This window comes from Coregonus lavaretus (assembly GCF_964263955.1).
Source record: "Coregonus lavaretus genome assembly, contig: HAP1_SCAFFOLD_434, whole genome shotgun sequence".
NCBI classification, from domain to species: Eukaryota; Metazoa; Chordata; class Actinopteri; order Salmoniformes; family Salmonidae; genus Coregonus; species Coregonus lavaretus.
The window spans coordinates 173,878-188,941 of record NW_028163652.1 but is presented as its reverse complement, the minus strand read 5'-3'; the positions used below and the strand labels follow the sequence as shown (position 1 = coordinate 188,941).

General features: G+C 38.9%; 1 protein-coding gene across 1 annotated transcript in view; it reads left to right on the top strand.

Moving 5' to 3' along the window:
* Positions 1-828: 828 nt before the first annotated feature.
* Positions 829-15,064, top strand: part of LOC311117912 (uncharacterized protein) — a gene marked incomplete at its 3' end in the record, with an annotated part of 102,888 nt that continues 88,652 nt past the window's right edge. Inside the window, exons 1-7 of the mRNA XM_084192809.1 lie at positions 829-1,014; positions 1,821-2,054; positions 7,858-7,974; positions 11,592-11,708; positions 11,976-12,051; positions 12,181-12,409; positions 12,837-14,625. Coding sequence (XP_084048935.1) covers positions 1,837-2,054; positions 7,858-7,974; positions 11,592-11,708; positions 11,976-12,051; positions 12,181-12,409; positions 12,837-14,625 — 2,546 coding nt within the window. The 5' untranslated portion in view covers positions 829-1,014; positions 1,821-1,836. The remainder of the gene's footprint in view (positions 1,015-1,820; positions 2,055-7,857; positions 7,975-11,591; positions 11,709-11,975; positions 12,052-12,180; positions 12,410-12,836; positions 14,626-15,064) is intronic.

Sequence of the window (15,064 nt, the reverse complement as noted above, 5' to 3'; positions counted from 1 at the left end):
CCAGGGATTATTTATGTATGATGTTCGTAGAATGTATACATTGGGATAGTAGTAAGGATCCTACCAGGGATTATTTATGTATGACGTTGGTAGAATGTATACATTGGGATAGTAGTAAGGATCCTACCAGGGATTATTTATGTATGATGTTGGTAGAATGTAGACATTGGGATAGTAGTAAGGATCCTACCAGGGATTATTTATGTATGATGTTGGTAGAATGTATACATTGGGATAGTAGTAAGGATCCTACCAGGGATTATTTATGTATGATGTTGGTAGAATGTATACATTGGGATAGTAGTAAGGATCCTACCAGGGATTATTTATGTATGATGTTGGTAGAATGTATACATTGGGATAGTAGTAAGGATCCTACCAGGGATTATTTATGTATGATGTTGGTAGAATGTATACATTGGGATAGTAGTAAGAGGCCGGTGGGTAAATGACTAAGATTCAAGCCTCCCGTCAGTTAGGGAGATTTGTTTCTTTATTGTTTGTTTAGTTGTACCTTTACCTTCCTGTAGTTGGCCATTTGGAAAGATTCTGTATGGAGAAATGGTCTAATATCACTCCTAATGTGTTCTCACAAGGGAGGTATTGAACGGGGGTGTCAATTTTGACCGCTACCTTTTTGAGAAAAAAAATATTACTTGTTAAACAATCTCTTTCTCTGAGTGATTATATTTGTATTAATTAATTTAATTTAATAATTTAGGACCCTATTGTATACTTCAAAGTTAGAGATATGTTGAAACTGGATCCGTCATAATGATTCTACATTTTATAGTATGCCATGGCCATTACTGGCCAAAGGTTAAACTACTGTTATGTTAATGCTATACTATGGTGTTGAGTCACTGGACTTTGACCAGATATTATTGCATCCAAATATCAACTGTACCTAGAACATAGATACAGAGCCACTTGTCATCAGGAAGGTGCTCTCTCAGCACAACGGAAAATATCTCAATGACTTGCCATGTTCTGGTTGTGAATACAGGCTACAAGGTAAGACTCTTCCAAGGGATTATTGTAAAGTGTGTAGGGAAATTAAATATATGGTGTTATTATAGTATAGAGAATGACAGTAAAACACTCAGACCTAACAGTTCATTTCACCTGGGACAGGTACGTGTCAGTTCAATCATACAAAATGGTGCTAACTGGGCATAGGCAAGTCAAATTCTAAAACATATTGTTCATATCTCGTATTATAGGATTCGTATATTCGATTCGTTATATTTTATAATTTGTAAAAATGTTATGTATCATAGTTCTGAATTATCTTTCAGAATATCAGAACATTTGTTGTTTTCAAAATTACAATGAGCTCCTGCTTCCTGTGTAATTTGGTATGAAACCTGAACGTACTTTTCTTAACATTGATATTATGTATTAAATTCAATAATATCATAATAATATCAGACCTGTTGAACAAAGCAACACACTAGAATGAGTGGAATTATTACAAGAGAAAGTGAGACATTATTATCATTTTTATTTTATTTTATTTTATTTTTAGTTTTAGATCAGCTTTAATATTTCATATTGTAACTTCCATCAAATTATTATTACTATTATTACTATTATTATTACTACTGTTATTATTATTTGTTCCACTACATGAAGAAAAGGTGAAACATATCAGTCATGACTACATGTTGATGTGATTGCATTTAATCACCTGACTGTTTGGATGTGTCTGTTAGTAAATATTTTATTTCTAAGAGATAATGAATAAAATAGAACAATTGACCTTCAAGAATTAGTTGTCACTGTGTTCACCACAACCAACATGCTGCATATCTGTTTAGGGGTCAGTGGTCTAAAATGAGTCTCTCTGGGGAGAGAGAGGAGGGGGTCCCTGCCTCTAAAATGAATCTCTCTGGGGAGAGAGAGGAGGGGGGTCCTGCCTCTAAAATGAGTCTCTCTGGGGAGAGAGAGGAGGGGGTCCCTGCCTCTAAAATGAGTCTGTCTGGGGAGAGAGAGGAGGGGGTCCCTCGCTCTAAAATGAATCTCTCTTGGGAACATGACACCAAAGCTAAGAGGTGAGATGACAATGTTGTTTATGAATTTATAAGGAGTTTATTTCTAAAACGTTATATCTATATTTTCATGTTTGTTCTTTTCCATCAGAAATGATTGCTTATGGGTCATATGTCTGGCAGATATTGTTGTTCTGAGATTTTAATTAATAGATTTTTGTGTATGAATTTTTGTTTTGCAAAACGCTATATAGCTGGAATGAAATGTTTGTATCCTGTATATTTGACTGTGATATGTGGTTGTCTCACCAGCACACACACACACACACACACACACACACACACACACACACACACACACACACACACACACACACACACACACACACACACACACACACACACACACACACACACACACACACACACACACACACACAAACAAACATCTTTACCAGCATACACACACATCTTTACCAGCATACACACACACATCTATAGAAGTTTTGCATGACACAATCATTGTCTAATGATTGTGTCATGTCTAATATGTTGTCATGCATAACCTTATTGTTTTTACTAATTCTGATCGTTGTTACAAGCGGAATTTTGACAATACTACCGTCAAATCAAAACACTCTTCACTCCTGTTTAAACCAAAAAGGGTTCTATCGCTTGCTTAATATATGGAACCACTAAAAGTTCTATTTAGAAACCTTTTATAGGGTTCTTTGATCAAAACTCTAGAGGTTCTTCTTCCCTGAACCAAAATGGTTCCATATAGAACCCTGCATGGTGCCATTTATGAATTATGGCTACTACTATTAAATAGGAATATTTTTTGCTAAGAATATATAGGACAATATATGACAATAGGAATGGTTTAAAAATCCCAATATTCATTTAAAATTATCCTTAGAAATAGCAGTGCTGGGGATTTGGAAAGCCATAGCCAGTCAATCAACAACAGAATAATACTCTTCTGAAAAATAATGACCTTTAATTTAGTCTGTGGATACAATGTAAATAGAAATGTTTAAAATGCATGTATGACATCACAGCACAGTTGAAAAAAATATGGCAGGTGGAAATCAAAAGAGGATGTTCTACGGAGATAGGTGGGCGGGGCTGAGAGTAGCAGAGGGGTGGGATTAAAAAAGATCATGTTCGGTAATAGTCATTACTGTAAACACTATAGATGTCTGAGTACTATCTATCCAAAATGTAATGTGTATAAGTAATTATAATTATAATAATTATTATTATTATTATTATTATTATTATTATTATTATTATTATTATTATATATATAAAAAAATAATTACTGTGTATAAAAGTATTGTATGGGGGGTAGAATTGATCTTGGTTATATGCAAACACACTGGTGGCCAGGGAGGCATCTCTTTGTTTGAACGATGGCCCAACTCTGGCTGACTTCTTTAAAATACAATACAATACATTACAATACAATACAACTTTGTCCATTAGTTACAGCAAACAACAAAAACATGTATTCTGCTCCGTTCTTAACCCCCCAAACAGCAGACCTCACACATACAGTTGAGACCAGCACAGGTTCAAGCTGCAGTGCAGCTCCCCTGGACGGAGAGCATGTTGTGGGGTTAAGGGCCTTGCTCAAGGGCCCAACGAAAGGTGAATGTTTTGAGGATGTGAACCCATTAGCTCTCCAGGGGTCAGATCAATTCCGCCCGTTCTTTCCAGCACCCGGCCCGGGATTCAAACTGGACACTTTTCGGCCACAGCTCCAACTCATTTGCCGCTGGGCGAAAACCTGAGTTAATATTCAGAAATAAGCATGAGTTAATCTGCCAAAATGAAGCCAAAATGTTATGCAGACATCATTATTATGATAACATACATGCAGTTGTCATCAGCAGCAGCCACAAGAGAGAGCCTCTGATAGTTCTGGGTAACTGCCAGACTGAGCCAAACATAGATAGTGTGTTAAAAGACATGTAATGATTAACTAGGCTATTGAATCACCAACACTTATTATACATCATTATTATACAGAAATCATTGTCAAATGCTCTTAACAGCAGCTCATGAGGTGTTCTAAATATCTGCCGACTAGAGACTTCAGGCATAGCTTTAATTTATACCCATAAGAATAGAACGGCTGATACAACACTTATACGACCAATTTTCTACTCTGAGACGCTTTTTTGGATATGGGCCCAGATCTCAAAATATTGTTATAAAAAAACTTTGAATGTTTGTTTTACATATAAAAAAATTAATACATGGTTTTGTAAGACACTGTAAAGACTGGGTTTAGTTTATTGTGTGGCTCTGCTCATGTTCGTGTTCTGTAACTGTCCGCGTCCCGGTACAGAACTGTCCGCGTCCACGTACGGTTTGGCGCCAAGCATATTGTCCAGTTACGCGCAGAGTGGGCTGAGGTGATCTTGGGGAACAACGACAGAGTTCGATACAGTGTTGAGATGCCGAAGTTTATTGTTCAATTTGCTTTTTGCTTTACGGTCAGGGACAGTATGAGTGTAGCCAGATCCTTTTCACTCGCTGTTCTTGTTTAATTGTGTGGTTCACCGGATTCGTCATCATCCTCGAGACGAGGGACAGACGGACGACCTGCTAGTTAGCCAAGCTAGTCGGTACAGCTAGCTAAGCTAGCTACTCTACCAGCAGCATCCTAGTTATCCTAGCTACCACTACATCATCACCGGCTGCCTGCATTTCTTGAGAACCGATGGAGCTCCCGGGTTGTTTCTTCCACCTGTTAAATACCGTGGAGGGCTTCTCCCTCTCTCATTGACAGATGCTGGCCTACGCTCCCTCTGTCCGGTTCTCCTCTCTTCACTAGATGGACGGTAACTTTAGTGTTTAACCCCTCTGTGTCCAAGGACCAAACTTTTGAATATTATTTTCGGGGCGCCTCAAGTAGGCAGAACACACGACATTTTTAACATGGCTTTTTTTCTGATAAAAACGAGTTAATTGCATCCGCCATGGAGCCCAGTTTAATAATATTACCTTCTGTCTCTAGTTATAAAGTAATCGCGAAACAGCAGGCATTTTAGGTCATTTTTCACCCTACCAGCTCCTATTAGTTCTATTGAGCTCCGTGACACCGACTCGCCTTCAGAACGTTCTATTCCCAGCCCATTGTTCTGCGTCACAATGCCAGCTTCACTATTGTTATCAATGAGACCTGCCTGCGTTAACCCTGTAGGTTTACCTCAGGTAACTTTTTATTAACAAGGTTACGGCTACTTGGTGAGCGCGCACACTGTTCACCTGAGTAGATGTTGTGGTCACCAATAGTGAGGTGAGACACAGTTTATGAGGCAATGGCTGGCGGACAGCCATCAAACATTAAACATTTTCTGGTCATGGTTAACCATATTTGTTTTAAGAAAAAAGTGTACAATCTAAACAAAACGCATGTCCCTGTCCTCTTTTTCAAGATGTGGCCGATTTTAAACAGCCAGAAGACATTTTTTAATTAAGAAATAACAATTTCTTTGACGACTTGTTGTTTCTAAATGGCAGCTGGGTAATTTGATATGCATCGAAATCTTCGTTAGTAGGCATCAAATTGAGCGAATGCTGCGCAGGTTCACTGAGTTGCAAACCAAATGGATATAATGGGGTGATTGTTGTCTAATCGGGTGGTCTAGCTCATTGATTTGTAGATCTGACGCAGTTGCTACCTCAGATTATGAGCCTAGCAAGTGCCACAAGGAGGAGCAAGAGTGCCATAAACCCATACTGTTTTTTGCCATATAAACCCTAAACCTAACAATCAATCAAATGTATTTATAAAGTCCTTTTTACACCAGCAGATGTCACAAAGTGCTATACAGAAACTCTTACCCTACTTATAACCTAATTTAGCCATAACCCTAACCCCTAATTCTAGGGTAGGGTAGCCTAGAACACTTTTAGAAACTATTTTAGTAATAATATTATCTTAGTAAATACAATTATAGTATTAAATAGCGTTTTGATTATTATGTTGTTATTTTATTATATGTATAATTGCAAGACAGAACACTTGATAAATAAGTGGTTTGAATTGGGTGACCTAGTAACCTCTGTGTGAAATTCCAGCAATTGGCGTGGGGCAGGTTTGAGACTGATCTAATACACTTTATTTCTCAGCTGCCTCACCAATCTCTGTACGTGAATTAATAACTTTTAATAGCTAAATATTTCCAATAGATGGTGGCATAAGACCACGAAGCATCAGTTATAGGCTACAAGCAGCAATATGATTGACATAAAATAGCATGCAACCAAATACTATATGTCCCATGATTTTCTAAAATGGTCACTCATTACTTTAGTTAGCTATATATCTCGTATTAGGCCTGTGATGCTTTTGGAAGAGCAATTTAATAGTGACTATAGCAGGTGTTGAACCCCTGTTAAATAATCACTAGTCAGATGCTCCAACCTCAACCCTAGTATACATGCATTTTTAAATATCTAATATTGCGATTAAACAACCTCGCAATAGATAAGACAAGAGTGCGTCTTCGAGCCCTGGTTGATGAATCTGACAATGAATGTACTAGGAAAATACGGTTTTCTCGACCAGAGGTGACTAAATTAATGTTCAGGCTTATTGATAATCGTATAGTAATGAAGTATAATTTCAAAACATGAGCATAAAAACAGCTAATAATAAACATGAATCATCATTATATTATTTCACAGTAATCTGTTAAATGCTTTTTCAGTCGTTCCTCTTGCGATAGCAGTGTGGAAAGGGACAGTAAAAAGCTTGTGCAGGAGTTTTCCTGTGAGGGGGAGTGGTGGTGTATCCAGGGAGAAAACTAAACTGAGCTTCTGAAATGTCATTCATGGTCTTATGCTGCCATCTATTGGAATTATTTAGCAACTGCAGTAGTACTGAATAAAGTATATCCTTACTAAAGTAGTAATTAATTAATTAGTTAATTTGACCACTTACAACCATAAAATAACAATGTATAGCATAACAAACAATGAAACTGACATAAACCAAAAACACCATACATTTAGTTAACTATATATATATATATATATATATATATATATATATATACTATTTATTTAGATGGGTGACATTATCTACCAAAGTAATACCACTGTAGATAAAGAAGAGCTCTCCAGTAGGTGTACCAAAACTTTCAAAGACCATTTTCTCAAAATTGAGGTTACAAGTTGATCATCTTTCAAAGCAGAATTACTTTCCCATTGTTCCTCAACTATAGTGTATGATATATCATTTTCTAGTTGAGTCTCTATTTTTATCCAATGTAAAAAACACAATTTCAAATGTTGCTACATGAGACCGAATCGAGCCGGTTGGTCACATTTGACTGTGTAAAACCTAGCAGTACTACTTATTTCTCTGAGAGTGAGGCAGATATATTTTATTACTGTGTTAAACCTAGCAGTACTACTTATTTCTCTGAGAGTGAGGCAGATATATATTTATACCTTGTAAAACCTAGCAGTACTACTTATTTCTCTGAGAGTGAGGCAGATATATATTATTACTGTGTAAAACCTAGCAGTACTACTTATTTCTCTGTGGGTGAGGCAGATGTATAGAAAATTGCACAAAAAAAACATGATTATTTGTCTCTTTGAAATGAAACCATCAATTGATAGATTTTAAAGAAATACATGTCTGTCATTGAACAATCGCATACCATGATTAGCTACTGAAAAAACACCAATCTCTTACATCATTTCTTGAAAAAATAAAAGCTAATTTACGAACATTTCTGAAAATGGATATATAGCGTTTTGGAATGAAACTCTTCTTATGATTCCCCATCTGAGCTCAGAGTAGATGAGAGATGTAATGTTTGTCTCTGTTGTGTTGAAGCCCAATCAAGCAGGAGAGACCAGCCTCCCCTGTACCCAGCTCTGTGTCCATGAAGAGTGACTGGTCTATGGGTCTACCTATAGAGTTCAGAGAGGGAGACTTTTCTAGTGAACAAAGGTAAGAAGAAATCATGGGTCATGGTCAGTGAGTTAAACAACACTGTCTCTAATCATTTCTCCTCTCCCATTTTCCCATTTCTTTTGGTTGTTTTCATAATCCATAGGCTAATACTTTTTTTCAATTTTCATAGTCCTGAATCAATATTAAACTAACACAACATTCCCTCCCTGTGTGTGTGTGTGTGTGTGTGTGTGTGTGTGTGTGTGTGTGTGTGTGTGTACTCCCTGGATGAGGAGATGTAATCTGATGTTTTGTCCACAGAAACCAACAGGAGAGATCAAAGTCAGTGTGTATTCAGTGTGTGTGTGTGTGTCCAGTGTGTGTCCAGTGTGTTTGTGTGTGTGTGGGTCCACTGTGTGTGTGTGTGTGTCCAGTGTGTGAGTGTTTGTCCAGTGTGTGTGTCTGTCTAGTGTGTGTGTGGGTGTGTGTCCAGTGTGTGTGTGTTCTCTGCTGCCAATGACTGGAACAAATTGCAAAAATCTCTGAAGCTGGAGACTCTTATCTCCCTCACTAACTTTAAGCATCAGTTGTCAGAGCAGCTTACCGATCACTGCACCTGTACACAGCCCATCTGTAATTAGCCCACCCAACTACCTCATCCCCATATTGTTATTTATTTTGCTCATTTGCACCACAGTATCTCTATTTGCACATCATCTCTTGCACATCTATCATTCCAGTGTTAATACTAATTGTAATTATTTTGCACTATGGCCTATTTATTGCCTTACCTCCATAACTTGCTACATTTGCACACACTGTATATATATATTTTCTGTTGTATTTTTGACTTTATGTTTTGTTTTACCCCATATGTAACTCTGTGTTGTTGTTGTTTTTATCGCACTGCTTTGCTTTATCTTGGCCAGGTCACAGTTGTAAATGAGAACTTGTTCTCAACTGGCTTACCTGGTTACATAAAGGTGAAATAAAAAAAAATAAAAAAAATACAGACCTTCTCCAGATCCTTCAGGTTTCGGGGCTGTCGCTGGGCAATACGGACTTTCAGCTCCCTCCAAAGATTTTCTATTGGGTTCAGGTCTGGAGACTGGCTAGGCCACTCCAGGACCTTGAGATGCTTTTTACGGAGCCACTCCTTAGTTGCCCTGGCTGTGTGTTTCTGGTTGTTGTCATGCTGGAAGACCCAGCCACGACCCATCTTCAATGCTCTTACTGAGGGAAGATCTCGCGATACATGGCCCCATCCATCCTCCCCTCAATGCGGTGCAGTCGTCCTGTCTCCTTTGCAGAAAAGCATCCCCAAAGAATGATTTTTCCACCTCCATGCTTCACGGTTGGGATGGTGTTCTTGGGGTTGTTATAATATAATAATAATAATAATAATAATAATAATAATATGCCATTTAGCAGACGCTTTTATCCAAAGCGACTTACAGTCATGTGCGCATACATTTTTACGTATGGGTGGTCCCAGGGATCGAACCCACTACCCTGGCGTTACAAGCGCCATGCTCTACCAATTGAGCTACAGAGGACCACATCCTTCATCTTCCTCCAAACACGGCGAGTGGAGTTCAGACCAAAAGCTCTATTTTTGTCTCATCAGACCACATGACCTTCTCCCATTCCTCCTCTGGATCATCCAGATGGTCATTGGCAAACTTCAGACGGGCCTGGACATGCGCTGGCTTGAGCAGGGGGACCTTGCGTGCACTGCAGGATTTTAATCCATGACGGCGTAGTGTGTTACTAATGGTTTTCTTTGAGACTGTGGTCCCAGCTCTCTTCAGGTCATTGACCAGGTCCTGCTGTGTAGTTCTGGGCTGATCCCTCACTTTCCTCATGATCATTGATGCCCCACGAGGTGAGATCTTGCATGGAGCCCCAGACCGAGGGTGATTGACCATCATCTTGAACTTCTTCCATTTTCTAATAATTGCGCCAACAGTTGTTGCCTTCTCACCAAGCTGCTTGCCTATTGTCCTGTAGCCCATCCCAGCCTTGTGCAGGTCTACAATTTTATCCCTGATGTCCTTACACAGCTCTCTGGTCTTGGCCATTGTAGAGAGGTTGGAGTCTGTTTGATTGAGTGTGTGGACAGGTGTCTTTTATACAGGTAACGAGTTCAAACAGGTGCAGTTAATACAGGTAATGAGTGGAGAACAGGAGGGCTTCTTAAATAAAAACTAACAGGTCTGTGAGAGCCGGAATTCTTACTGGTTGGTAGGTGATCAAATACTTATGTCATGCAATAAAATGCAAATTAATTACTTAAAAATCATACAATGTGATTTTCTGGATTTTAGTTTTAGATTCCGTCTCTCACAGTTGAAGTGTACCTATGATACAAATTACAGACCTCTACATGCTTTGTAAGTAGGAAAACCTGCAAAATCGGCATTGTATCAAATACTTGTTCTCCCAAATGTATATATTTATATATATATATATATATATATATATATATATATATATATATATATATATACTATTTATTTAGATGGGTGACATTATCTGCCAAAGTAATACCACTGTAGATAAAGAAGAGCTCTCCAGTAGGTGTACCAAAACATTCAAAGGCCAATCTCTCAAAATTGAGGTTACAAGTTTATCATCTTTCAAAGCAGAATTACTTTTCCATTGTTCCTCAACTGTAGTGTATGATATCACTTTTTTCTAGCTGAGTCTCTACTTTTATCCAATGTAAAAAACACAATTTCAAATTTTGCTACATAAGTTCGAATTGAGCCGGTCGGCCACATTTGACTGTGTAAAACCTAGCAGTACTACTTATTTCTCTGAGAGTGAGGCAGATATATATATTATAACTGTGTAAAACCTAGCAGTACTACTTATTTCTCTGAGAGTGAGGCAGATATATATATTATTACTGTGTAAAACCTAGCAGTACTACTTATTTCTCTGAGAGTGAGGCAGATATATTAATACTGTGTAAAACCTAGCAGTACTACTTATTTCTCTGAGAGTGAGCCATATATTTATTAATACTGTGTAAAACCTACCAGTACTACTTATTTCTCTGAGAGTGAGGCAGATATAGAGCATTTTGCAAAAAAACATGATTATTTATTTCTCTGAAATTGTCATGTGTCAATGTGCAGTGGTAGGACGAGGTCAGGCGCAGGTCACAGAACTGAGTAAACAATGTACTTTACTCGACAAATAAACAACACTAATTTCCATACAGGGACACACCAGCTCACATAAGTCTCAGACACAAAACAAAGAACAAACACGCACAAAACCATGTGGGAACCAGAGGGTTAAATAGGGAAATAATAATAATGTAATGGGAACCAGGTGTATACAATCAAGACACGACGACCGCCGAAAGCCGCCCGAACAAGGAGAGGCACCAACTTCGGCAGAAGTCGTGACAGAAATGAAACCATCAAGTGATAGATTTTCAACAAATACATGTCTGTCATTGAAAAATCGACGGCAGTCCCATGCCGTGATTAGACAGTGAAAAAAACATTCTTAAAACTTTCATAATTTCTCTAAACAATAAAAGCTAATTGACCAACATTTCTGAAAATGGATATGTAGCGTTTTGGAATGAAACTCTTATGTTTCCCCATCTGAGCTCAGAGTAGGAGAGAGAGGTAATGTTTGTCTCTGTTGTGTTGAAGTCCAATCAAGCAGGAGAGACCAGCCTCCCCTGTACCCAGCTTTGTGTCCATGAAGAGTGACTGGTCTATGGCTGAACCTATTGAGTTTAGAGAGGGACACTTTTCTAGTGAACAAAGGTAAGAAGAACCCATGGGTCATGGTCAGTGAGTTAAACAACACTGTCTCTAGTCATTACTCCTCTCCCATTTTCCCATTTATTTTTGTTGTTTTCATAATCCATAGGCTAATCCTTTCTTCCATTTTCATAGTCCTAAAACAATATTTAACAAACACACCATTCCCTGTGTGTGTGTGTGTGTGTGTGTGTGTGTGTGTGTGTGTGTGTGTGTGTGTGTGTGTGCACTCCTTGGATGAGGAGATGTAATCTCATATTTTTTCCACAGAAGCCAACAGGAGTCAGAGATTCTCAGTGGTCAGTCTTCACAGAGTCATCAAACAGACCTGGCCTCCATATTCAGTGTATGTGGTCCTGTTATGTACATTTGTTTTTGTTTACCTCAAGTAAAGTTGATCTGTCAATCATTCATTAATGTGTTAATGAGAAAGCATTTAGTCTCTTGCTTAACTGATTTACTTTATTTATTTCAGTTGCTTGAAGAGAATATTATGACATTTGTGAAGAACGAGCTGAAGATGTTCAAGAGGATTCTTAGTCCAGAACTCCCAGAAGGCTTTGAGAGTCAGAAGCAGGATAAGGAAGTGGTGGACGATGAAGATGAGAAGCAGGAGAACAGTGCCAGAGAGGGGGCTCTGAAGATCACACTGCACGTCCTGAGGAAAATGAACCAGAAGGAGCTTGCTGACACACTGGAGAAAAGTAAGCTGTCTGCATCATGTTGAATGCTGTTTTATAACAAACATTTAAAAACTGTAGCTAAAGTACAGCTAAAGTAGCTGTGTAATTCAATTATATTGTAGGAGCCTTAACACAACACCTAGTGACCTCTTCAAGTAGCAACAGGGATGTGTTGTGTTGATTAATTTAGACCAAAGAGAGAGATTTAATTATACCATCAATAGAGAGAGAGAGGAGAGAGAGAGCGAGAGGAGAGAGAGAGAGAGAGAGAGAGAGAGAGAGAGAGAGAGAGAGAGAATACCAATAATAATATAATCAGTCACACCAGAAAACATTTACAGATTTAGAATAAATGATTATAATTTAAACTTTATAACACAGTCCTACAATACTGTAGGCATTAAAACAGACGTAATATTAATATCCTCTGTGTTATTTCTTCATTCAGATGAGCTTGATGTGATTTGCCAACGTGAACTCAAATCTAATCTAAAGAAGAAGTTTCAATGTGTATTTGAGGGGATCGCTAAACAAGGAAACCCAACACTTCTCAATAAGATCTACACAGAGCTCTACATCACAGAGGGTGGAAAAGGAGAGGTCAATAATGAACATGAGCTGAGACAGATTGAGACAACAACCAGGCAACAAGCAAGACCAGAGACTGCAATCAAATGTAACGACCTCTTCAAACCCTTAACTGGACAAGACAAACTTGTCAGAACTGTGCTGACAAAGGGAGTCGCTGGCATTGGAAAAACAGTCTCTGTGCAGAAGTTCATTCTGGACTGGGCTGAAGGAAAAGCAAATCAGGATATTCAATTTGTATTTTCATTCCCTTTTCGGGAGCTGAATTTGATGAAAAAGGAAAAACACACTTTCATTGAACTTCTCAATCACTTCTCAATGGAAACCAAAGAATCAAGAATCTCCAACTACGACAAGTACAAAGTTCTGTTAATCTTTGATGGTCTGGATGAGTGCCGACTGCCCCTAGACTTCCAGAAGAACAAGATCTGTTGTGACGTCACAGAGTCAACCTCAGTGGATGTTCTGCTGACAAATCTCATCAAGGGAAATCTGCTTCCCTCTGCTCTCCTCTGGATAACTACCCGACCTGCAGCAGCCAATAAGATCCCTTCAGTGTGTGTTGACCAGGTGACAGAGGTACAAGGGTTCAGTGACCCACAGAAGGAGGAGTACTTCAGGAAGAGATTCAGTGATGAGGACCTGGCCAGCAGAATCATCTCACACATAAAGACATCAAGGAGCCTCTACATCATGTGCCACATTCCAGTCTTCTGTTGGATTTCTGCAATAGTCCTTGAACACATGCTGAAACATAAGAGAGAAGAGATGCCCAAGACTCTGACTGAGATGTACTCACACCTTGTGGAGTTTCATACCAAACAGAAGAATGAAAAGTATCTTGGGAAAGAAGAGACAGGTCCACACTGGAATAAAGAGAGCATTCTGTCACTGGGAAAACTGGCTTTTCAACAGCTTGTGAATGGCAATCTGATTTTCTATGAAGAAGAGCTGAAAGAGGCTGGCATTGATGTCAATGAAGCCTCAGTGTACTCAGGATTGTGCACACAGCTCTTTAAAGAGGAATGTGTGCTGTACCAGGACAAGGTGTACTGCTTCGTGCATCTGAGCATTCAGGAGTTTCTGGCTGCTGTATATGTGTTCCTCTCATTCATCAACAACAATGAGAATCTAATGGCTAAACCTCAATCAACCAGGAACTTTTTTGCGCTGTTCAGAGACAAGCCTGTAGTTACTTTCTACAAGAGTCCTGTGGATAAAGCCTTACAAAGTGAGACAGGAAACCTGGACCTTTTCCTCCGCTTCCTTCTGGGCCTCTCACTGGAGTCCAATCAGAAGCATTTACGAGGTCTAATGACAAAGACAAGAAGCAGCTCACAGAGCCTTGAAGAAACAGTCAAGTACATCAAGGCGAAGATCAGGGAGAATCGCTCTCCAGAGAGGTGCATCAATCTGTTCCACTGTCTGAATGAACTGAATGACCATTCTCTAGTGGAGGAGATCCAAATCTACCTGAGCTCAGGAAGTCACTTAGAAGAAGAACTGTCACCTGCACAGTGGTCAGCTCTGTTCTTTGTGTTGCTGACTTCAGAAAAGGAGCTGGATGTGTTTGACCTGAAGAAATACTCCAGATCAGAGGAAGGTCTTCTGAGGCTGCTGCCAGTGGTCAAAGCCTCCAGAGCTGCTCTGTGAGTACATCAAATGACATATAAGAACTAATCATCAGGAAGAAATATTAAGTTTAGAGAAAAATATGTATTATAATATGTATATAATATTATATTGAAAAGCATTTTGAATCAATGCATTGATGTTCACATTAGTATATCAATATGACCATGCAATTCTAGAAGACAGAAGATGAATCTATATGTTGTTTGGGAGAATAAACCAAATGCATCTGCCATTGTCCTTCTACACTACAGGTGTTAAAATAACAGTGTGTTTGTGAAATCATGATGATCTCTGTGTCAGGCTGTCAGGCTGTGGAATCACTGAGAAAGGCTGTGCTGCTCTGGTCTCAGCTCTGAAGTCAAACCCCTCAAACCTGAGAGAGCTGGATCTGAGTAACAATGACCTGAAGGATTCAGGAGTGAAGCTGCTCTCTGCTGTCCTGGGGAATCCCCA